Source organism: Ipomoea triloba, chromosome 10, assembly GCF_003576645.1.
Source record: "Ipomoea triloba cultivar NCNSP0323 chromosome 10, ASM357664v1".
NCBI lineage: Eukaryota > Viridiplantae > Streptophyta > Magnoliopsida > Solanales > Convolvulaceae > Ipomoea > Ipomoea triloba.
Window position 1 is genome coordinate 27,231,607 of NC_044925.1, and position 23,170 is coordinate 27,254,776.

Genomic DNA, 23,170 nt, shown 5'->3' on the forward strand with positions numbered 1-23,170 from the left:
CATTTGCGTAGTTTGAAAAAAATATAATGTTATTTGATAAATGTCTTACATTTAAATATAATGTTATTAAATTAATTGAAATTCACATATTTAAGAATGATGCATCATATCGAGATCTATCAATTTAAAATGAAGAAGAAGAGGAGATAATAGAACTAAAAGAAATAAACTTTCAATAAAATAGTTAAAAACATAGCATAGATCTACAAATATTGAACTACAAAGTCTATTGTGAACCTATTATTTAAATGATGATCTAGAGATGTTTTGATTGTGCTTCATTTACGGGAGTTGGAAAATATTTAGAAACAAAACTAAATGGTTTCTAGATATCTATTACTATCTCTGTCCCATTTTGATTGTCTGATTCGTTTAACGAGGATTGATTGAAGTTATTTTTAATCTAATTTTTCATAATATTAAGTTTAGCATTAATATATAAAATTTATATATATTTAGAAACTACATTAAAAGTACAATTAAACACAAAATGGGACAGATAGAGTACTATTTATGATAACAAACAAAAGTTTAAGGCAAAAACTTGTGTGTGACCGTCTCATAGTCTCAATCTGTGAGACGGGTTGGATCTTTAATTAACGAGGTCAAAGATCCGACCTATTAATCAAAGATCTGGTCTGTCTTACGGATTAAGACCCCTAAGACGGTCTCACACAAGTGTTACTCAAAGTTTAAAATATCACCAAAGTAGATATCAAAATAAAACTCAGATATCATTGTAAAATTTTAAAATAAGAATGTTTTTTCATGCAAAGAAAAAAATTATATAATATTTATAAATATCTACATAATAAAAAAAAATCAATTTCTCTTTTTATCCATTTATGTAGACATATATTATATTTATAGTATTTTGTACAATATGAAAATATATACACTTTTTTTTATAGATTGTGATTACTGGCATAATTATACAAGCTAATTATAAATTACTACAATGGTTACTTATTAAAAAATTATTTTAAAATATGTCTAAACTCATAGTCTTAATTAAAAATTCAAAAATATTTAAAAATTTATCTAAATATGTAATATAGTTACGGACTACATTAATCCATATAAATTTAAAAATTGAATTCTTTTAATTTGTAAATGTAATATTCTTAATTATAATTAATAAAATATAAAATATAAATAAGAATAAAATTATAAAATTAACAAAATGTGTATTCATAAGTATTTATATTTTAAAAAATGCATACATACATATACTTATACATTATATTAATTTCATACAAAATTAAAATACTATTTTTTAATTTCTAAATTTAATTATTTTAATTATAATATATCAATATAAATTATAATTACAGATATTATATTATAGAATTTACATATATACATATTAATAAATTTTTTTTATATATACACTGTATTACACAATCATATAAGAAAATGTGTCTGATTAGAGTTTAAAATCACATATACAAAATTTAAAATTTACATTTTTTTAATTTCTAAGTATAATTTTCTTAGTTATTATTCATATTGTTAGAATTAATAATAAATATGAAATACGATTAGGAATAATTCAATTTAATTATGTAATTTTTTTCTCTATAAATTCATATAAATATGTACATGATTATAGATTATATTAATTATACAAAATTTTAATTTTGTATGCTATGATAATAGATACTTGACCAAATATATGAAAATTCAACTATATTATTATATTGTACATTTTAATGTATTTGTATTTTTTTTTATTTAAATTCATAATAACAAAATTTTATTCGTGCCCCACGGGTAAAACACTAGTGTTACTAAACACGAAGTTCGGAGTAACTCATTAATTCGGTCCACAATTTCCTTTTTGACATATTCTGTTCTTTCCCCCAAGACCACCACCTTCCCGGTCCGCGAGCCTCATCCTCTCTCTCACGCCCGCCACCGTATTCTCGCCGCGCCGCCGTGCTACCTGGCCGTTGGCCGGAGCTGTTTTTCTCGTCGACAAGCTGCGAAAACCTATATGTGAACATCACGCCATCAGGATCATCGAATTTCCTGGAATTTTAACCTTAGGTACGTCTCATTTCTCTATTTTCCTTTTTTTTTTTTCGGTGTAAATCAGTTTTTAGGATTACTTCTTATCTGCGGCGAATTCAGCTGATAATTTTCTATTATTTATAATGTTGTTATTTACTTTGTTCATGCTTTTTCTGAGTTCTTAATTTTGTATAATTAATTGAGTATTTCTGTTCTATGCTATTCTGAATTTAGTTTGTAGTTAAAGCCTGTTTGGTGCATCAAATGTAGCAAAGTTTGATTCTCATCCAATGGATTTTCAGTGGAAAATTTTCTTGGTTTATCTGCAGGTTGTTATTTGTGTTTGTTCAGCATATGAGCTGAATTCCAAAGCATGGGTCTAGAATTAGGGGTCAACAAAGGATCAGAAGCTGTCTCTGAGGCTTCTGCCTTGAAAGAGAGTGGAGCTGCTAGTAAAGAACTAGAGGTTAATGATATTAAGTGTGAAAGCAACTGTGAGGATTATTCTGTCCTGGCTGAACAAAGAGACAAGGTCTATGGAGCGGAGCTTGAGGAAGTTGATATACTTAAGGTTACAAATTCTGGCTGCAAAGAGCTGGATGAATCAGAATGTCAATTCGTGACGGAGAGTTCGAGCTCCTTTGACAGCTCCACTTCTGCGACAGAAAATGATGCTGCAATGAGTGATGCTGAAATTGTATCAGGTTTTAATGGACATTATGCATCTGGAGAACCACATAGTGGATTGGGTAATGAATTCAGGAAAAGGTGCTTGCTATATCCCCGAGTTTATATCCTAAATGTAGCCATTTTATATCCTGCAATAAAGTTTCTAGTTTCTACTCTGCCAAAATTAATGTTAGGCACTAGGACCAACCTAAACTTCAAAATTTTCAAATAATTCATTGGGAAATAAATTTATGGTCCTTGAATTGACGTTGTATGATAGAGTTGCATGTGTACTTGGGACTGCTTCATTCTCAATTAATATTTAGGAATAGAAGAAGGTTATCGCTGGTGATGTGATGGTGGTGAGGACTGGGGTTATTTTGGATTTTCTTTTTATTCTCCTCAGAAGGAAACCTGCTTTATGTTTGGCCATTTACTCTCTAAAGTTGTCATTTGTGCTTTAATGATCTTGATTTGAACATTGGATTTTTCTCTTTGTATAATCTTATTGATCTGTTTGGATGGGTAGAGAATGTAAAGGGAAAGAAAATGGGCACACAGAGAAAATGGAGAAGAAAAGTTGTATTCATATGACAAGACAAGGTGGGGAGAGAGGATTGAGACTAGAGGCGCTGTATTGAGAGGTAGAGGAAGGGAAGAGTTTTATGCCATATATAGTGTTATTAGTAGATGAAGAATAAATTTCACCTCATTTTGGGAGTGAAAAATACCCATCTTCATTCTGATCCAATAAAAAACGAGCTGTGGAATAGTTCATATTCTCTTTAATGCTTATTCTCAATAGAACATCTGTTTTTGTCCTGTGTGTTTCTTAATATTTAGTCTGGAATCTGGGTGGCTGTTGACATTATTACTATTGGCCTTCCAGGAAGAAACTAGTAACCTCTCACTGGAGAAGATTTGTACAGCCCCTCTCATGGCGTATTAAGTGGATTGAATTGCAAGTCATGCAACTTCAGTTTCAAGCACGAAAGTATGACAAGGAACTTGCGGGCTACAACCACCAAAAATTTTTTCAGTTGGAGAGTGTGAGAACAGAAAGTTTTGGCTCAAAGTCACTTCCATTTTCCAATAACAGACCTAGAAGTAAGGTTCTAAAAAGAAAGAAAAGAAAAAGAGTCGAAGATAGTGAGGACACAGCAGTATATATGTCTCGCCACAATTTGTTTTCTTACTATGGTAAAAGAAATCCTCTTTATCCCCTTCCTTCTTTCTGCCTTGTGTTTCAAGTTGTGACATGATGTTTGTATGCCGCAGAACGTAAAAAACCTTTTGCTGATGGTACTTCTCTTGATGATGACTGTGGCCCTACAGGTGCGGAATTCTTTTTTTGATTATTTAATTGTGTTGTTTTCATGCATATGAAATCACAGTTTTCATTTTTACTCTGTTTTCACTTTTCATTTCTTTTTCTGCAACTAGGGAGACCTTGCCTGAATGAAATTTACCAAGTTTTCACTTTGGAAATAGAAAGGACATAAAGATAAGAAGGGCAGTTAGCCTTCATTATCCCCCCTCCCCAAGATAAAACTGCCTAGTTAGGTGGAGTTTTGCTCAGTTACTATAGTCTATAGCTGATCCACAGTTACCTCTTAGCAAAGCTTTGTTGCTTCTTCTCATGAGGCCTTTCCAATCTTGAATAGGAGAATGAGAGAATCTGACCTTGGACTTGGATTGTTGTACTTTGGGGCAGGTTTTAATGTTTTACCTTTGTGGCTGTTTTTAGTGTTCATAACAAATATCTTCTAAAAGGATTAGATGATGAGTAACAACCTAACCCTTTTTTCTATTTGCAAACAATCAAAATTCCGTTCACCTAGGTCTTGTTTGTTGTAAGAAGACCTACCATGTAAGAATCTCCTGGCCTTTTAGTAATATGACATGCTGTATTGCGTTTTCATTGATGTTTCCTGGTCCCAACAGATTCCATTTATATTTCAGATGCTAAGGAGATCATTTTTTTTTTAATGGAGTTCATTCTCTCCAATTTATAATTTTTAAAATCAGATTTTATTCTGCAGCAATTCCCATTGAAAAGGAAAATGGCAATAATGGATATGGGGCCAACGATGAACATCAGTGGTTTGGGTCCAGAGATGAACATAATTGCTCTGAACAAATACTCCGCAAGATTGGTGTTTTGCAATCACAAGTTGGCCAGCTTAGAAGTAGAGTTGACAAGGTATTGAGTGAAAATGCAGGGAAGTTTTCTAGCACTGAAAACTTGAACTTGTTTTTACCCTGCAATGCTTTGAGCAGTTCTTCTCGAAATCCTTCATCTCCAAAGAGTGGGGGCAAAATGGCTGTAGGGTCTTCTCTAGCATCTCAGCTTATGATTGCACCTCAAGGTGCCATTTCAACTCGAGGAGATGGTACAAGCATCCCTGATGTGATTGAAAGTACAAGTCAATCTCTTATTGGTGGCAGCATAAGCAATGTAAGTATATTATCCTTGGCTTGCCATTATTCTCCCAGACTTTGAGCTACCATCACAGTAACTTTTTCACCAGATAAAATGAATTAATTGTGAAGAAACCTTTTTCTCACAGTCTATATATAAACATTAATATCACTATGAACCACAGTTTATTTGCATCTATGCAGGGTGAAGGTGACATTCTAATCGACAATAAAAGGATGAGTAATCTAGAGGAGGTCATGATTCATCAAGTAGAAAAATCTTGCGTGCCAGAGGAAGGCCCGAGGGAGGCCCTTCCTCCCGCTGTTGGAGAACCTGAGCTGCCAGTAGAAGATCAACCAGCTCCAAAAATCCGTTCGCTTTCCAAGCTTTCTTCATCCAAGATCAAGAAGAAGACCCGGAGAAAGGCTCGAAGGTGGAGCCGCAGATCCTCCACTTAGCTTTTTCTATTCCACCCATACAAGGATCCTTCAAATATTTGTCCATCCTTCTCTTTTCTGCAGGGAGCATAGAAAATTTTGTATATGCTGCTTGGAAATGCATGATATTCCTGATGGACCTCATACATGCTACTCTCTATGTCATTTCTGTTTGAATATTTCATATGCTTGATTGGTCCATGTAGCATTATAGATTTGAAAAGTGGCCAATGCTTTCATTATAAAGGTTCTTATTCCCAGTTTCTCACACTTTTTCTTGGACCATACTTTGGGATTTAATGTTGTTTTTCTTTCATTAGTTCTCTCCTTTGCCTTTCATCTCTCTTTTTCCACAACTAACAAATGCTGGCTAAGTCGCAGTTTCCAGCCAATCAGTTCTCTTTCAAACCCAAATTACTATATGAGCTGAAACACACCCTATATATCATATCATAATTTGGGGCACCCACTCCTACATATACCCAATTCAAGATGAAATGGAATATATATATATACACACACACACACACATAGAAGAATTGAGGGTAGATTACAGACCAAAGAAGCAGCTGAGAAGGCGCTTTCACTCCCACATTTTCGACTCGATTGCCGCCTTCATAAATATGCTGCATTTTGAGCTGCACCTAGACCAAGAGTTGTGAGGAAGAATCATGTAAACCACACTCAGAGTTGCATATCACCTGATGCACAACATTTTGATACAATCAGTTCAACCTAATAAAAGGACAGATAAATGTTCGGCATAATTCTTAGTGAACTATTGCAGATTATTCACATAAGCATAAAAACAAGACACGAAAAACTCGTACATTTGCACAATTCTTGGTCAGTTAGTCCTCTGTCCCAGATTATTTACATATGCGTAAAGACTAAGAATTTAGTCCAATGTCCTAGATTATTTACATATGCGTAAAGACAATCTCCTTTGGAATTCCCGGAAATACCTCTGTTTCCACAATTAATGGGGTTACCTTTGAAGCCCCATAACATTAATCTTGGATGTGGGCATGTGGCACGTATTAAACTTTTGGCATTATTTAGGCAGATAAGACGAGCACCAATCCATGTACAAATGTCGATACTATATGATAACATAGTCAATACTATACACCTTTTTACTCACAACCTTATAGAGCATCCCTCAAGATCGAGAAAAAGATGATAATGAACCATGTCAGACAGTAGATTTTCCAAGTGATATGCATTTCTCGAATCTCAAAGGGTGATTATGCTAATGAAGGTATATTATATGCAACCTTTGACCAAATTTTATTTGTCCCATAAAACATAGAATGACAAAACGTAAGTCTTAAATGCTTTCCCTCGTCATTAAAAAGAAACATTTGACTCTCTTTGTTGTTAGGTATTGAAACATTTGACTCTCTTTGTTGTTAGGTATTGAAAAGCAAACTTTTATGATGCACATATACGCCTAGAAATGAGACGACCAATACAGACAGAGATGGCCAAGTACAACAACTAAACAGAGACTGTAAGAAAGGAATTATCAAAGGCGCCATATTTGGAAACTAAACCGCTAACATTGTGTTATTACATTTTCACCCAAATAATAGAAACTAGAATTCATAAGAAAATTCATTTATGTAAAATTTCTAATTGTCTTTGCCTTCTTTAGTAAGGAATTAATTAAGTGCCATAAAAAGGTAAGAAAAATTACGATATTTGATTTTTTTTTTTTGGTATCATCGAAGAATTAATTAAAATCCATAAAAATGTGGTGTGGCCCACTCTCAAATCCTTTGAAGTTCATTGCCAGAAAGTGTAAGAGCATCAAATATATTCGCTATACATCAGACTAACTTAGCCTCACTCAAACTGTAGAATACACATCTCAGTCATTTAAACAGTTGTGGAACTGGATAGCACGGAAAATGTGGTAGTATCTATATGGAACACCCTTTGATGCTGTGATAAATTGGTAAGATTTATTTATTTTTTTTCCTCCCAAAGATTTATTTATTTTAATGGTAGAGATGGGTGCTAGAAAAGGAAGATAATCTATGGAGTATATTATTATTATTAGACAAAAGGCCTAAAAGAAAAGTCCAGTCATGCATGCATTTCACTAAATTTGAGTAAGAGGTTAAAGAAAGGATTTGATGGAAATTGAAAGTATATAAGAAAAATTGATAGATAAGGATTGGAAAGAAATACAAGCAGGGCACAATAAGAAAGATATAACTTTGGACTTTTGGAATGAAACGAAAGTGGTATTTGGTCGGATACGTTTATACCCTATATTGGATTTTATTCCGATTACCATGTTTGTTTGCCTACTTTTGCTACCTAACTATTAGATTCAAATCCTTTCGTAATCATAAAAAGCAATCCCTCTTCCTTTCCCCTACTTTAGAACATTGGAATAAAAAATGACGAAGGAAAAAAGTAAAAAGGTCATCCTCCACGTATCCAACATGAAATTTTAATATAATATAAAAATTTATTTTGATTCCACCATGTTTGTCGGTATACTTTTAATAATAATAAAAATCATTCCTCTTTTCCTCCCCAACAATCGGATTTGATTCCAATGTAATAATCATTGGAAGGTGTAATACTCATTTGGTTCTTTTTTATTTACTCTTTGCAAAGTTTAGTCAAAACGTTTTACTTGTAATCTATTCAGATCATGCCATAAGCATTAACTATTGAGGCAAACAGGCAGAGACCAAACCTAAAAGACAAAGCCTATCCTTTACCCCCCAAACATAATGCCTTTCAAATTTGACTCACCATGACCAAATATTAGACTTTGGAGGAAATTAATATAATTTCCATTTGATATACTGGCCCATATAAATGTGTGTAGACTTGCTTTAGGCAGAATACACTAAACGGCACTGCTATCAATTACTGGATTTACTGCACACACCAGCTGTTAACCTACTCAGTTGTTTTCAGGTTCATCTTACGTTTTCGGGATTACTATTTTTTTTTTTTTTTGTCTTTTTTCAGATAGACTCGTACATTCTTCAGGATTGAAAGAAAAGTTTCGGGATTACTATTTTTGTCTTTTTTCAGATAGACTCGTACATTCTTCAGGGTTGAAAGAAAAGTTCTTGACTTGAAGAATTCTTCAGAACTTGAAAATCATCACCATCGAATCCAATGGGCAGAGAAGGGCCCTGTTGTCATTGCCACATTACCTGTGAGTACTTTTTGTAACATCTTTACTCCCGCCACCCTCAAAAGAAAAATTGAATTTCTATTTTGCCCTCCCATTTTAGGGTTTGAAGTGAAATACTGATGGAATGAACTTAGTATCCATGTATCTGAAGGTGAAAATTTGCATGAGAGAATAGTACCCAATACCTCATTTTCTTAATTTCTTTCTATTTCTCAAATAGAAAATGACAATTTTTTTTTAATGATGAGTTGCAGAATTCTATTATAATTTTTTTTTTACCTGTCTAGCTTTAGAGGGAAAATCTATGTGGGTGTCTAAATAAGCTTCACTTTGCATCAGACAAACATACTACTCAAGGGAAGAAAAGAGAACAAGTTTTCCCCTAGGAATTTCTTCTGAGTCTTCAGTCCTTGTATTAGATGTGTCTATGTGAATCAACAATTACCTAAAGAGTTACTGTCTATATATTCTCACTGTCCTATTAAAGTTGACCAACTTATGTTTTTAATCCATCCCAAATTCCTTCGCCTACCTCTAATCCTCATAAATGTAAATCACTCTGAAATAACATTTGACATTAATCATAGCAAATACTATATTGATTCTATTATGATGAAATAATAAATTGAATGTATTCTCCATGAGGAAAGTTGAACAATGTTCTAAATCATAGAATTAATATTTGTTGGGTGAAGTGGATGAGTGTCATAGGCCTTTTATGTGGCTCTGAAGTTGAATGGAAAGTTGTGCAGCACAGCAATTAGGGTTTATGTTAATTGCATTGAATGCTGACTGTCAATTGTCAAAGAAGCAAAATGTTCATAATGTGATTTTTATGGAAATGAGAATACTAAGATGGATCTATGGAAGATTTACTTGGGGTGACATACAAAAACGAAATGCAAATACAAACGTTTCAATTAATTTAGTGTCAAAGAGTAGAGCAACTTAGACTCTATTCTGTCTTTAAAGATACACTAAGCATAAAAAATGTATTGTATTCAATTGGAGCTAGAAATGGAAATTGCACCCATACCCAACATATACTCAGATGAGTATAGGTAACGGGACTAATTAAGGGGATGGCGGCCATTATTGGGAATTTTTAGGCACCTTCACAGAATACCTAGTTATTGTATGATTTGTATCCACATATTCACTCTTGAAGCTACCTAGTTCACAAAATTATAATATATTACTATATACATTTATATAATAATTATGATTTTTATATTAGATTATATTTTTATTTTTATAGCATCTATAGTATAAGAATTATAATATGAGATATTAAAAAAGAGTGGATATGAGGTCTTTAAAGATTGCTTATTAAAAAAGAGTGGATATGAGGTCTTTAAAGATTGCTTGATATTTATAAGTCATTAGTTTTCTAGTAGTTTGTAAAAGAAGATTGCTTGAGCAAACACTAAGGTAACGTCCTTTCTTTGTTGGTCATTTCTTCATTACCGACCAAAGATTTAAAACAATTGGTCACTGTCACACCAAGGCAATCTCTGGCCAAGCATAGCTCTCAGCCACTGCCATCATTGGTGGAGGCACAAGGCAGAGATGCATTAGATGATAGAGAGGTTCAAGCCAGCCACAGTAGTGTAGCAGACCTGAAGTATGATTGTTATCCTTGGATTTGATATTTATTAAGATCTAAGTCATTCCATTTCCAAAAACCACTTTCAGTTAAATCAAGAAGGAAGAGGCTGATTGCTAATGAGACTACACGTAGAGGTAGATTTTGATCCAAGTCATGTGATCTATAGCTAAAAGCAAATGAACTACATGTTCACTAATGATAATTCTTATTCAAAGCATGTTTATGGGATGGGTAAAGGGGAAGGTAACAGGGGATATAGAGGTTTAGATGATATTGGAAGGGGTATGCTAAATTTTAACTAAGTAGGAAGATGGATATGGAAATAAGGTCAGCGGAGGGTTTGAGGATGGGGACTATACTCCTGGCCCATACCAGGCCACATTACCATCTCTTATTGGAGGAAGGTTTAGCTAGCTTGAATCCTTTCTTTTCCAGTGAAATTACTACCACAACATTCTTTGCATGCCTTCTCATGTTCTCCAAGTTAATATATGCAATAATTCATGTTTCACTGATTTTATATAAAAAGGTTTGTTTTCACAATTGACAACCTCCCTGATCTAGACATTTTTCCTTCTTTTTTTCTATTATCTTCATATTATATAAGTTAATTATTGTTTGATCAATTGTTAAAACTCAAAATCCATGACATGAAACAGGTACTCCACTTTGGAGAGCAGGACCAGAAGAAAAGCCAGTTCTGTGCAATGCATGTGGATCAAGATGGAGGTTAAGGGGAAATCTCAATGGTTATGTTCCAAAACATGGAATTAGAGATGCAAGTGGTAATATTCACAAATTACCTTCCAAGACGCATGCTGTCGAAATCACCTCTCAGCAAAAGTTGAGAGCAGGAGAAATGCCTCAAGGAAGTGATCTGCGTCCCACCTCTCCTAAAGGGGGGGAATTTAGCATATCAAGCTCAGAATCTTCAGTACCATCTCCAGTGAATTGCATGCTAACGCAAGGAACAGAAGGTACATTAATATTTTTTTAAAAATAAAATAAAATAAAAAAGATAGAGAATACGAGCAACATAAATGTAGTACTTGAATACTTACTGCCAAAACCGCATATCAAAGGAATGCTGTTGTTCTCAAGTCATAGACAAAATTGAAGCGAGTCTGTCCATGAAGCAATAGATGGATTGCATCTCTCTTATATAGGATAAACTTCTCTTTCCTAATTTGCATTAAGGGCAGGTCTCTGAATATCTAAAGTAAATATGACTGCAGAAGTAAAATCAGAATTTAAGAAAATATACACAAATATTTCAGCTTCTTATTGCTTTTCACAATCATCTTCATCCAAATTGAATGCATAGGATGGGTTTAATAAGGGATAGTTTCTAAAATATGCACTGACTAGTCTCAATTAGAAACAATAGATCAATCTTTAAATATCTATTATTGAATGACAATTTTAATATTAACAATCATAGCATGTATCAGTTTTCCATTAGTTTCTCCAGTTTCCATCTTAGGAAGAGATATTAAAACATGTTTTTTCATTTGCCTTACCATGTATATAATATCAAAACTTTAACAAAACCAATAAAAATTGAAATGTGCTATGCTTGTTAGTGTTATTTCAAGTTTATGCCTCAATTTGCAATTATTGAAAAATCCAGCTTATTTACTACCAATCCATACTCAGTCCACCATAAAAAGAAAGAAGTTGTTAACACTTTATTCCTTTATATATGCTTATTTTTGCAGTTTGCCTCTCTGGAGATGAAGCCCAATGGCCTGTCTGGTATCCTAAAAATGTTACCAGAAGGAAAAGATCAAATCTCCAAAAACAACCTTCATCATTGATCGACACTCTCCATTTGCAACTTTATCAGATTCAACAAGATTTGGAGGATGAAAACAAATCTGAAGAAGAAGATATTCTAGTATATAATAAGTGGCAATATATTCCAGATAGTGATATTGGTCTTGGAAATATACTGCACAAGCCACCAACTGCTCCTTGAAAGTCTCTTATAGCTTGTAAGTTGTAATATGTTTCATGCTCAACAGGGATTCTGATTATTAGGAAACAGTATCAATGTGTCCTCTGACATTTATGTGTGCATGTTAAGTTACTTTTATGAATAACTTAGGGGGCTTTGAGCGGCCATTCAAGTGAATTCTACTATTCTAGACTCAGAATATTGTGCAATTCAACATGTGTATGTTATGTTACATACTTGTGTTGTTTGACTGTTTGGGTTATATGGTTATATCTTATTTCTTGTGACATTTTCAACAGAATTATAATCTTGAACTTATACGTTATCAAAGCAGTTTTAATTTCTTGTTATATAGACTTTCAGGTAAAATGTAATATACTAAAGTATGTCATGTCACTATTAAATCAACGATATGCACAGATGTTGCACATATGTTGTTCATTTAGCTCCCTGTTATTTGCGATTGAAGAACATCAAAGTAATTGAAGTTGACTTATGTTTATTAGTGAAATAGATAGATGATATATCATTTATTGCTTTGTCAAGTAAGACACCAATGACCAATGTTTGATGTTTCCACTTTTTATAGTAAAAATTACTTGAATCCTGTATGAGAAAGCTTGATCCTAAACCATACCGGAAGAGAATCAAATTCTAGATACCAAAGGCCATTCTTTTACATGGCCACACTGCACCCTGTATGGAAACAGAAAGTACTACCGAACTACTCTAGATTCCAAAGATTTGATCAACCCAAGTTAACTCAAGAATAAGCTAAGCCAAATCAATCCTCAAATAGTTTTTCACCAAGCTCAGCCAAAGACTAAGTAGCCAGCAGCCCAGCATCTCAGTCCTTGATTCTAATCCATTGAACTAAAAGAAGAAAAAAAAAAAAAAAAAAAAAAAACCAGCGCTCTCATGACCATCATATCAAGAAGAGGATAAAACCTGAGGCTATGAAGCATTCTAATTATTGCCAGAGCACATAACCTTGCTAAACCAGCTCCAAAGGATTCCTTTTTGAATATGCAACTTAGCATTCCAAAAATATCCTTATATTTCAATTTCAGTGAATAAACTTGAGTTCTTAGAGATCACTAAAGCATAAATTATAGGATTTTAAAGAGAAGTCTTAGATTAATCGCGTGTTAAACCTCACTTGCCCTGCTCTATTTCTTTGCCTTGACGCTACAGTGATTGAAGAACACAATATTTGAAGTATGATTCATGTGTCAAGCAAGAAATCATTCCACAATACATAAGAAATCAGAAAATTCTTTCACAAATAATACATTAGAGAAGCATACATACGAAAAACTCGTACATTTTGCAGAATTCTTGGTCAGTAGTCCTCTGTCCCAGATTATTTACATATGCTTAAAGACTAAGAATTTAGTCCTATGTCCTAGATTATTTACATATGCGTAAAGACAATCTCCTTGGGAATTTCCGGAGATACCTCTGTTTCCACCATTAATGGGGTTGCCTTTGAAGCCCCATAACATTAATCTTGGACGTGGCACATATTAAACTTTTCGCATTATTTAGACAGATAAGAGAAGCACCAATCCATGTACAAATGTCGATACTATATGATAACATAGTCAAAACTATACACCTTTTTACTCACAACCTTATAGAGCATCCCTCGAGATCGAGAAAAAGATGACAATTAACCATGTCAGACAGTAGATTTTCCAAGTAATATGCATTTCTAGAATCTCAAAGGGTGATTATGCTAATGAAGATATATTATATGCAACCTTTGACCCAATTTTACTTGTCCCATAAAACATAAAATGACAAAACGTAAGTCTTAAATGCTTCTCCTCGTCATTAAAAAGAAACATTTGACTCTCTTTGTTGTTAGGTATTGAAAAGCAAACTTTTATGATGCACATATACGCCTAGAAATGAGACGACCAATACAGACAGAGATGGCCAAGTACATCAACTAAGCAAAGACTGTGTAAGAAAGGAATTATCAAAGGCGCCATATTTGGAAACTTAATTGCAAAATAACATTGTGTTATTACATTTTCACCCAAATAATAGAAACTAGAATTGATAAGAAAATTCATTTATGTAAAATTTCTAATTGCCTTTGCCTTCTTTAGTAATGAATTAATTAAATGCCATAAAAAGGTAAGAAAAATTACCAAATGTGATTTTTCTTCGTTTTCTTTTTAATCATTGAAGAATTAATTAAAATCCATAAAAAGGTGGTGAGGCCCACTCACAAATCCTTTGAAGTTCATTGCCAGAAAGTGTAAGAGCATCATATATATTCGCTATACATCAGACTAACTTAGCCTCACTCAAACTGTAGAATACACATCTCAGTCATTTAAACAGTTCTGGAACTGGATAGCACGGAAAATGTGGTAGTATCTATATGGAACACCCTTTGATGCTGTAATAAATTGGTAATATTTATTTATTTTAATGGCAGAGATGGGTGCTAGAAAAGGAAGATAATCTATGGAGTATATTATTATTATTATTAGACAAAAGGCCTAAAAGAAAAGTCCAGTCATGCATGCATTTCACTAAATTTGAGTAAGAGGTTAAAGAAAGGATTTGATGGAAATTGAAAGTATATAGGAAAAATTGATAGATAAGGATTGGAATGAAATACAAGCAGGGCACAATAAGAAAGATAAAACTTGGGATTTTTGGAATGAAACTAAAGTGTTATTTGGTCGGGTACATTTATACCCTATATTGGATTTGATTCAAATTACCATGTTTGTTTGCCTACTTTTGCTACACTACTATCGGATTCAAATCCTTCCATAATCATAAAAAGCAATCCTCTTCCTTTCCCCTACTTTAGAACATTGGAATAAAAAATGACAAAGGAAAAAAGTAAAAAGGCCATCCTCCATGTATCCAACATGAAATTTTAATATATATTAAAAAAAAAAAAATTGATTCCACCATGTTTGTTAGTATACTTTTAATAATAATAAAAAACATTCCTCTTTTCCTCCCCTACTATCGGATTCGATTCCAATGTAATACTCATTGGAAAGTGTAATACTCATTTGGTTCTTTTTTATTTACTCTTTGCAAAGTTCAGTAAAAACATTTTACTTGTAATCTATTCAGATCATGCCATAAGCATTAACTATTGAGGCAAACAGGCAGAGACCAAACGTAAAAGACAAAACCTATCCTTTTCCCCCCAAACATAATGCCTTTCAAATTTGACTCACCATGACCAAATATTAGACTTTGGAGGAAATTAATATAATTTCCATTTGATATACTGGCCCATATAAATGGGTGTAGACTTGCTTTAGGCAGAATACACAAAACGGCACTGCTATCAATTACTGTCGCACACGGCACAGAACAGCTGTTAACCTACTCTGTTGTTTTCATGTTCATCTTATGTTTTCGGGATTACTATTTTTTTGTCTTTGAATTATTTCAGATAGACTCGTACATTCTTCAAGGTTGAAAGAAAAGTTCTTGAGTTGAAGAATTCTTCAGAACTTGAAAATCATCACCATTGAATCCAATGGGCAGAGAAGGGCCGTTGCCATTGCCGCATCACGTGTGAGTACTTTTTGTAACATCTTTACTCCTGCCACCCTCAAAAGAAAAATTCAATTTCTATTTTGCCCTTCCATTTTAGGGTTTGAAGTGAAATACTGATGAAATGACCTTAGTATCCATGTATCTGAAGGTGAAAATTTGCATGAGAGAATAGTACCCAATACCTCATTTTCTTAATTTCTTTCTATTTCTCAAATAGAAAATGACAATTTTTTTAATGATGAGATGCAGAATTCTACTATAATTTTTTTGTTGCCTGTCTAGCTTTAGAGGGAAAATCTATGTGGGTGTCTAAATAAGCTTCACTTTGCATCAAACAAACATACTACTCAAGGGAAGAAAAGACAACAAGTTTTCCCCTAGGAATTTCTTCTGAGTCTTCAGTCCTTGTGGTAGATGTGTCTATGTGATTCAACAATTACCTGAAGATTTAGTGTTATCAAGATCTATATACTCTCACTGTCCCATACGTTATCAAAGCAGTTTTAATTTCTTGTTATATAGACTTTCAGGTAAAATGTAATATACTAAAGTATGTCATGTGACTATTAAATCAACGATATGCACAAATGTTGCACAGATGTTGTTCATTTAGCTCCCTGTTATTTGTGATTGAAGAACATCAAAGCAATTGAAGTTGACTTATGTTTATTAGTGAAATAGATAGATGATATATCATTTATTGCTTTGTCAAGTAAGACACCAATGACCAATGTTTGATGTTTCCACTTTTTACAGTAAAAATTACTTGAATCCTGTATGAGAAAGCTTGATCCTAAACCATACCGGAAGAGAACCAAATTCTGGATACCAAAGGCCATTCTTTTACATGGCCACACTGCACCCTGTATGGAAACAGAAAGTACTACCAAACTACTCTAGATATCAACCCAAGTTAACTCATGAATAAGCTAAGCCAAATCAATCCTCAAATAGTTTTTCACCAAGCTCAGTCAAAGACTAAGCAGCCAGCAGCCCAGCATCTCAGTCCTTGATTCTAATCCATTGAACTAAAAAAAGCTAGAAAACAGCACTTTCATGACCATCATATCAATAAGAGGATAAAACCTGAGGCTATGAAGCATTCTAATTATTGTCAGAACACATAACCTTTCTAAACCAGCTCCAAAGGATTCCTTGTTTGAATATGCAACTTAGCATTCCAAAAACATCCTTATATTTCAATTTCAGTGAATAAACTTGAGTTCTTAGAGATCACTAAAGCATAAATTATAGGATTTTCAATATAAGTCTTAGATCAATCGCGTGTTAAACCTCACTCTCCCTGCTCTATTTCTTTGCCTTGACGCTACAGTGACTGAAGAACACAGTATTTGAAGTATGATTCATGTGTCAAGCAAGATATCATTCCACAATACATAAGAAATCAGCAAATTCTTTCACAAATAATACATTGGAGAAGCGTACAATACCTTAGAAACGCGGGAGTTCCGAGAAAAAAGACTTCATCCTTAGAGAAAATTTTTGCCGAGAGCGGAAGACTGAAGAAATGTAGTATGTACTGGGTTGGACCTTTGGCTTGGGCCATTGATGGCTTCTTTCTCTAATACGGATTACGGAGTATGCTTTTTTTAATTGTATTAAATAATACTTCTTTCTCTAATATATTTATTTATTTATTTTTAAACGTATAAAAATATGAATTTTTTACATTTATGCACCTCAAAAAATCAACTATTAAAAATAGAAAGTAAAAAAATAAAATCTAGTAATTTCATAGTTTGGCTAACTAAATTTTACCAAATAAGGAGTTTTTTTCTTTAATGTAAGGTATAATAATATTCATTTAAAATATCTACACTTTTAACATGTTTTGTCTTCTTTTCTTCTTTTTTTTTTTTAGAAAAATAAAACTTTCATAAATTAGACATTACCCATCAATAATACATTAAGTAAAGTAGGAAAAGGAATGCAATTCCATTTAGTATGACATGGGCAGGAAATGATATCTCTAGTTATAAGATGAATTGTCATATTCACTTATTGTTTGACAAATAAAAAATTAATATAACCAAAATATTTAGCTATTTGTTTAATGTTTTGCCAACTTTGATAAAGTCTTTGTGTTTGCTAGATGAAGCCTAATGAGATGTTGTTATGGAGTGCTAATTAGTTGCGCGCGGTTAATTCGAGATGCTATGAAGTCTTGATTGGTGATTTCATGTATCTCAACGGCGTTTACCATAAAAAGAAAAAAATGGTCAAATGCATATAAGTTGCGTGGGATAATGTTATAGCGCATTATTTGGAAACATACCATTCAACGGGTAGTTAATTAACTTATGAGAAGAAACGTGATTAAATGACCTCTATTTGACTTATGACTGAGTGCACGCGTGTAATAGGACACTATTGAAATATTCGAGTAACACATCTATCAATAACAAACTAAAACAATATATATATTGCAAGATAAGTAGTTTAACAAAACCATAGGTTTAAGGTGCTTGATCAAGTTTCAATAGGGGCTTCAAGTTTTGTAGCAAATGGCTGTGAATGTTAATCGGCTAAAGATAAACTACATTTTAACAAAGTTATTAGTACTAAGAAAAAAATTTACTTGTATTAGTAGTTCAAATGTTTCCGTTCCTCTCCCTCATCCAAACAAACTTAAAATTAAATTAAAATTAATACTTATATTAACTTAAGGAAAGAAAACAGCACATGCATTATTACTTGTTTATCAATAAATACAAATTAATTGAAAAAAAAAAGGAAGCTATAAATAGCACCAAATTTAAAACATGTGACATCGGGAAAAAAATAGTGTCAATGCCCGGGCAAAATTTTAATTTTTGCCACAAACATCATAATTTGGATTTATATTATTATTTTTTGTGTGTTAAAATATATAATTTAGTGTTGAGTTTTAAAAATTAAATTGGTTGATTTTAAAAGTGCGGTGTGATTTTGAGGATAGCAAGCTTATGTGAAGGGGAAAGAGAGTGCAAAGATAAGGGAAAAAAAAAAACTCTCCAACAATGAATGAATTTTTTTAAGAAAAATAAGTGCCATGTGTAAATATGACTTGCATTTAGTCGCGTGCGGAGCAACATAGTGCCCAACGAGGCGCGTTATTCTGATTTTTTTTTTTTCAGATATTTAAAAAAAAATTATTTCCTTACATTTTTTTTTTCACAATCATACCTGTAAAAAGTCTAAAAACTCCTTTAAAAATACTACTAGTATTGCTTTTGAATATATCACACTGCTTAGTTAACCGATCGCACTCATCATAATAATAGCATTTCCTAATATTAATTAATTAAAGAAACTAAGAAAGGCATCAAATTGAGAAATAAGACGAATTATTGCACACTTGTTAACATCATCTTTATTTTCATTGTCAGTTGCGACACTGAACCTTGAAGCTTACTCCTCACCCTCCTCCATCGCCCTGAAAATAGCCGATCTTGTCGCCGGAATCCATGGCCATCTGGCGAACAGGCATGGCGCGCACTTCTATACAGTGTTTACTCTTCACACTGCTCCCCGCCTTGATAACTGTATTCTACGCCGTTGGATCAGCTGAAGCCTCGATACACAACTACGACCGAGATCCGTTTAGAGAGGTCGGAAATGCTTACCTCGTCTCCGGCGGCAGCGAAGGCCTCGCCGCCACCTTCTCCGTCCCTAAGCCGCGTCGTGCATTTCACTCAACTGTCCACGACGGACTCTCTTACATCAGGTAAACACAAAACTCGTGCGCAAAACCTCTGTTTACGTGTAATTATAGATTAGATCGAGTTCAATTGGCCGCTGTATGCTTAGATCTAGTTTGTCATTTATTCTGTATGTCTCCGTTTTAATATCACCTAGCTGAATGTTTTCGGACGCCATTTGTTGTTGGAATGAAGATTAGATGTATACTTCAATGATTTTGAAGTTCAGGAAGCTGAACAAAATACTTAAAACTTCATGTAATTGTGTTTAAAATCAACGCTGTAATCTAATTTTAGATTTGAAGATCTACAAGAGACTAGAGTTGTAACTCTGAATTGAAGGTTGATTTTGTAATTATAGCATTACTCCCGCTAAATTTGTTAGTGTTAAGAAGTTTAATAAAGATGTTAGTAAAGATTTAGTACCTAGTAAGTCCTCAGTTTTGAGCTAGGATTGTAGGCGTACTCTGTTTGCAGAAGTAGAAATTTATTTATTTACTAGTCCTCTAATTAGCACTAATTCATACTATTCTTTTGTTGGTCATTGCAAGAGAGTACAAGATTAGACTAGATTTCACTGAATGTATTCCTTGTTAAACCTGTTGGTAGACAACATATCAAAAAGCGTGATTCTAGTTATGCTGAGTTAGAAATCAATACTATAGCAGGAAAGCGAGTTTGAATCAACTGGAAAAAAAAATTATTTCCATGAGTTTGGTAAATAATTTTCATAGTTATAAGTGATGTATGTAAATGAATGCATGCTATCCCTGCTGATGTTTTCTACCGAATTTGTTTGCTGGTTTATATTTGAAATAAATGTCCTGATAATGTGAAAATTTATAGATTTGAGAATCTCACATTTTGGAGGAGTAAAGAAACTGCAGACCAACATCCAGATATGGCATACAATAGCGGTTTGATACAGATCATAATTTTTGAGGCAGCAGACCGTGATAATATTGGTGGTTCACCTTATGGTGGGCAAAGGTCTATTTGTTGTACCCCTGATCTTGCTAAACTTGAAGGTTGCAAACAAGGGGAAGTCATTAGGACACCTTCTGCAACAGATATTAACTGGCCAGTGGTGTTGAATGTGCATTTTAGAGGAAAACAGTTATCTGCGCGTATGAAAAACCGGGAGGTTTATATAAAAAAGACCGGGATGTATAACTTGTTCTTCATCTCATGTGATCCAAAGCTCAAGGGAATGAAAGTAACTGGGAAAACATTGTGGAAAAATCCTGACGGCTTTTTGCCTGGTAGAATGGCACCCCTAATGAAATTTTATTCTGTTATGTCTCTTGCATATGTTATCCTCAGTGCCATCTGGTGTTTTCAATATGTGAGATACTGGAAGGATGTTTTGCCACTTCAACACTGCATCGCTGGTGTTATTGCTCTTGGGCTATTTGAGATGCTATTTTGGTATCTTGACTATTCTTACTTCAATAACACTGGTGCGAGGCCTGTGGGCCTCACATCTTGGGTTGTAACAATTGGATCAATAAGGAGAACTTTTTCACGCATCCTTATTCTTTCCATCTCAATGGGTTATGGTGTCGTGCGCCCTACCCTTGGTGGTCTTACAATAAAGGTGCTGCTTCTTGGAATGACATATTTTGTGGCATCTGAGCTACTTAATATTACTGAGTATGTGGGAACCATAAATGATGTAGCAGGAAGAGCTAGAGTCTTCTTGGTCCTTCCTGATGCATTCTTGGATGCATTTTTGATCTTGTGGGTTTTCACTTCTCTTTCAAAGACGCTCGAGCAACTACAGGTTAATCTTTCACTAACTCTTCCTTTTTCTGTTTAACATTTAATTTTCAGATTGTACTGACCAAAACACTAATTCACTTTTCTTCAGGCAAAGAGAAGCTCCGTGAAGTTAGATTTATATAGGCAATTTTCAAATGCATTAGCAGTTACTATTATTGCTTCAGTTGCTTGGATAGGGTATGAGGTATGTGCTTGGTCAAGGAAACTTTGACATGCTATGTTAATAGTTTTCAGTTGCTGCTGAACTTATTGACTATTAGTTGTTGACATGTGAATCAACTTTATCGTTATGCAATCCTTATGAATGTTTCAACTTGCTCTTGCTGGTGCCTTTGACAAATATCTAGTGCATTTCAGCATTTGTAGTTTAATTTCAAGTTCAAAAACCAAGTGATCTATGGCCCTCATGTTTTTCATTCTTCAGAAGAAAATTTTACTTTTACTGACTTGGAAGTTGGAACCTCTTCCCTGCTTATCTCTGGACACCAGTTGGAAAATTTCATCAGAAATGGTGAAAGTTTTATTTGACACTTTGAAGATTGTTGCAATTTTTTGACATTTTAGTCAAGTCAGTTTCAATACCTTGTTATACAATCACCAATTTCAAATTACTAGTTATATTGACAATTATATTTTATTTTAGAGTTCAACTTTTAAACAATGACATGGGAAATTGATCTGCAATCACCTTTTTTTCCCTAGTTATATACACTTTTCTACTTTAATTTTGGAAGAAAAAAAAATGGAATGTGAACCTTTGATAACCTACAATTATTAATCAGTAAATTCTTTTCCTGAAGGTTTACTTCAAAGCAACGGATCCCTTCAATGAGAGGTGGCAAAGTGGCTGGATTATCACTGCTTTCTGGGACATTCTTGCATTTGCACTGCTATGTGTCATCTGTTTCCTATGGGCACCATCTCAGAGCTCCCAAAGGTAGGGGTTCTGCAATAAATACACTTTTTAGGGTGGTTGCTGGTGCATTCATACTTCTGGTGTTTCTTTAAGGACCTAGGAAAAAAAAAAGCTGAAAGTTTTATATAAGCTCAAGAAGATATTGATAACATCTTTCCTGAGCTAAACAATTCTTTCACTGTTTTCTACGTTTCACGTGCAATTAATCATGTTAGGCACATTAAAAACACCTTTCCTTGGTACTGTGCAGTTGGCTCCTCTACTGACTGGACATACTGTGATAGGAATTATTGCAATTTTTTACTCTGTACTTTATTGTTACCATTAGTATACTCTGTTAAAAAAAAAAATCTTAATTCAACAGCTAGCCAAACTATATGGCCATCTCTGTTTTCAGTTTTTATTTGGTCACTGATTGAAGCTGTACATGAGCCAGGTATGCCTACTCAGATGGGAAAGGTGAAGATAGTGATGACGAAGAAACAGAATCCTTGTGCAAAGAGAGTCCAAGAGGTGATATCAGTTTAGTCAAAATGGAGAGGAAGGAAGGGATTGAAACGTCTGACGGAGAAGATGAACCAGAAGATGGTAAGAGGGAATAAGTGCATAAAAGATTTGTGAGCTTTTGCTTAAGCACAGAGTCTGAAGCCAGTGCACGTCGAATGGTCAGCGCTATGTGTGCTATTGCAAATACTCCTCACTGCACAATTGGATTTTAAACATTGTACATGTCAAAAAGGTAGCGTTGCACAGGTCATGAAATTTTGGAGGTGAGAATTGTTGAAACAAGTATTGTATTAAGGTTTTACAGTTTTCCTTTTAAAGCATACTATGTTACTTGGGGACATGAAAGGTAACTTCTTCATTTAGTCAATGAAATGAAATGACTGCATTGTTTTAGCATTCCAAATTATACCATGAACTTGGATTAATGTTCATCAAGTTTGTG

General features: G+C 33.7%; 2 protein-coding genes and 1 long non-coding RNA gene across 3 annotated transcripts; 2 read left to right on the forward strand and 1 right to left on the reverse strand.

Moving 5' to 3' along the window:
* The first annotated feature begins 1,820 nt into the window (after window positions 1–1,820).
* On the forward strand, window positions 1,821–5,811 carry LOC116032444. The gene is made up of 6 exons (XM_031275005.1): window positions 1,821–2,049; window positions 2,343–2,781; window positions 3,572–3,882; window positions 3,961–4,017; window positions 4,725–5,140; window positions 5,308–5,811. The coding sequence occupies exons 2-6, from the start codon at window positions 2,387–2,389 to the stop codon at window positions 5,560–5,562; spliced, it is 1,434 nt and encodes a 477-aa protein (XP_031130865.1). The 5' UTR covers window positions 1,821–2,049; window positions 2,343–2,386; the 3' UTR covers window positions 5,563–5,811.
* Window positions 5,181–17,373, reverse strand: LOC116032445. The gene is made up of 4 exons (XR_004100755.1): window positions 17,274–17,373; window positions 11,381–11,548; window positions 11,123–11,277; window positions 5,181–6,242 (listed from the first exon to the last, which is right to left on the reverse strand). It is a non-coding gene; the product is annotated as an uncharacterized LOC116032445 (long non-coding RNA).
* A 1,798-nt stretch (window positions 17,374–19,171) lies between these two features.
* LOC116031354 (transmembrane protein 87A) lies at window positions 19,172–23,131 on the forward strand. The gene is made up of 5 exons (XM_031273516.1): window positions 19,172–19,549; window positions 20,370–21,306; window positions 21,394–21,489; window positions 22,106–22,242; window positions 22,658–23,131. Exons 1-5 carry the CDS (start codon window positions 19,290–19,292, stop codon window positions 22,821–22,823), a joined length of 1,596 nt encoding a protein of 531 aa, XP_031129376.1. The 5' UTR covers window positions 19,172–19,289; the 3' UTR covers window positions 22,824–23,131.
* The last annotated feature ends 39 nt before the right edge of the window (window positions 23,132–23,170 follow it).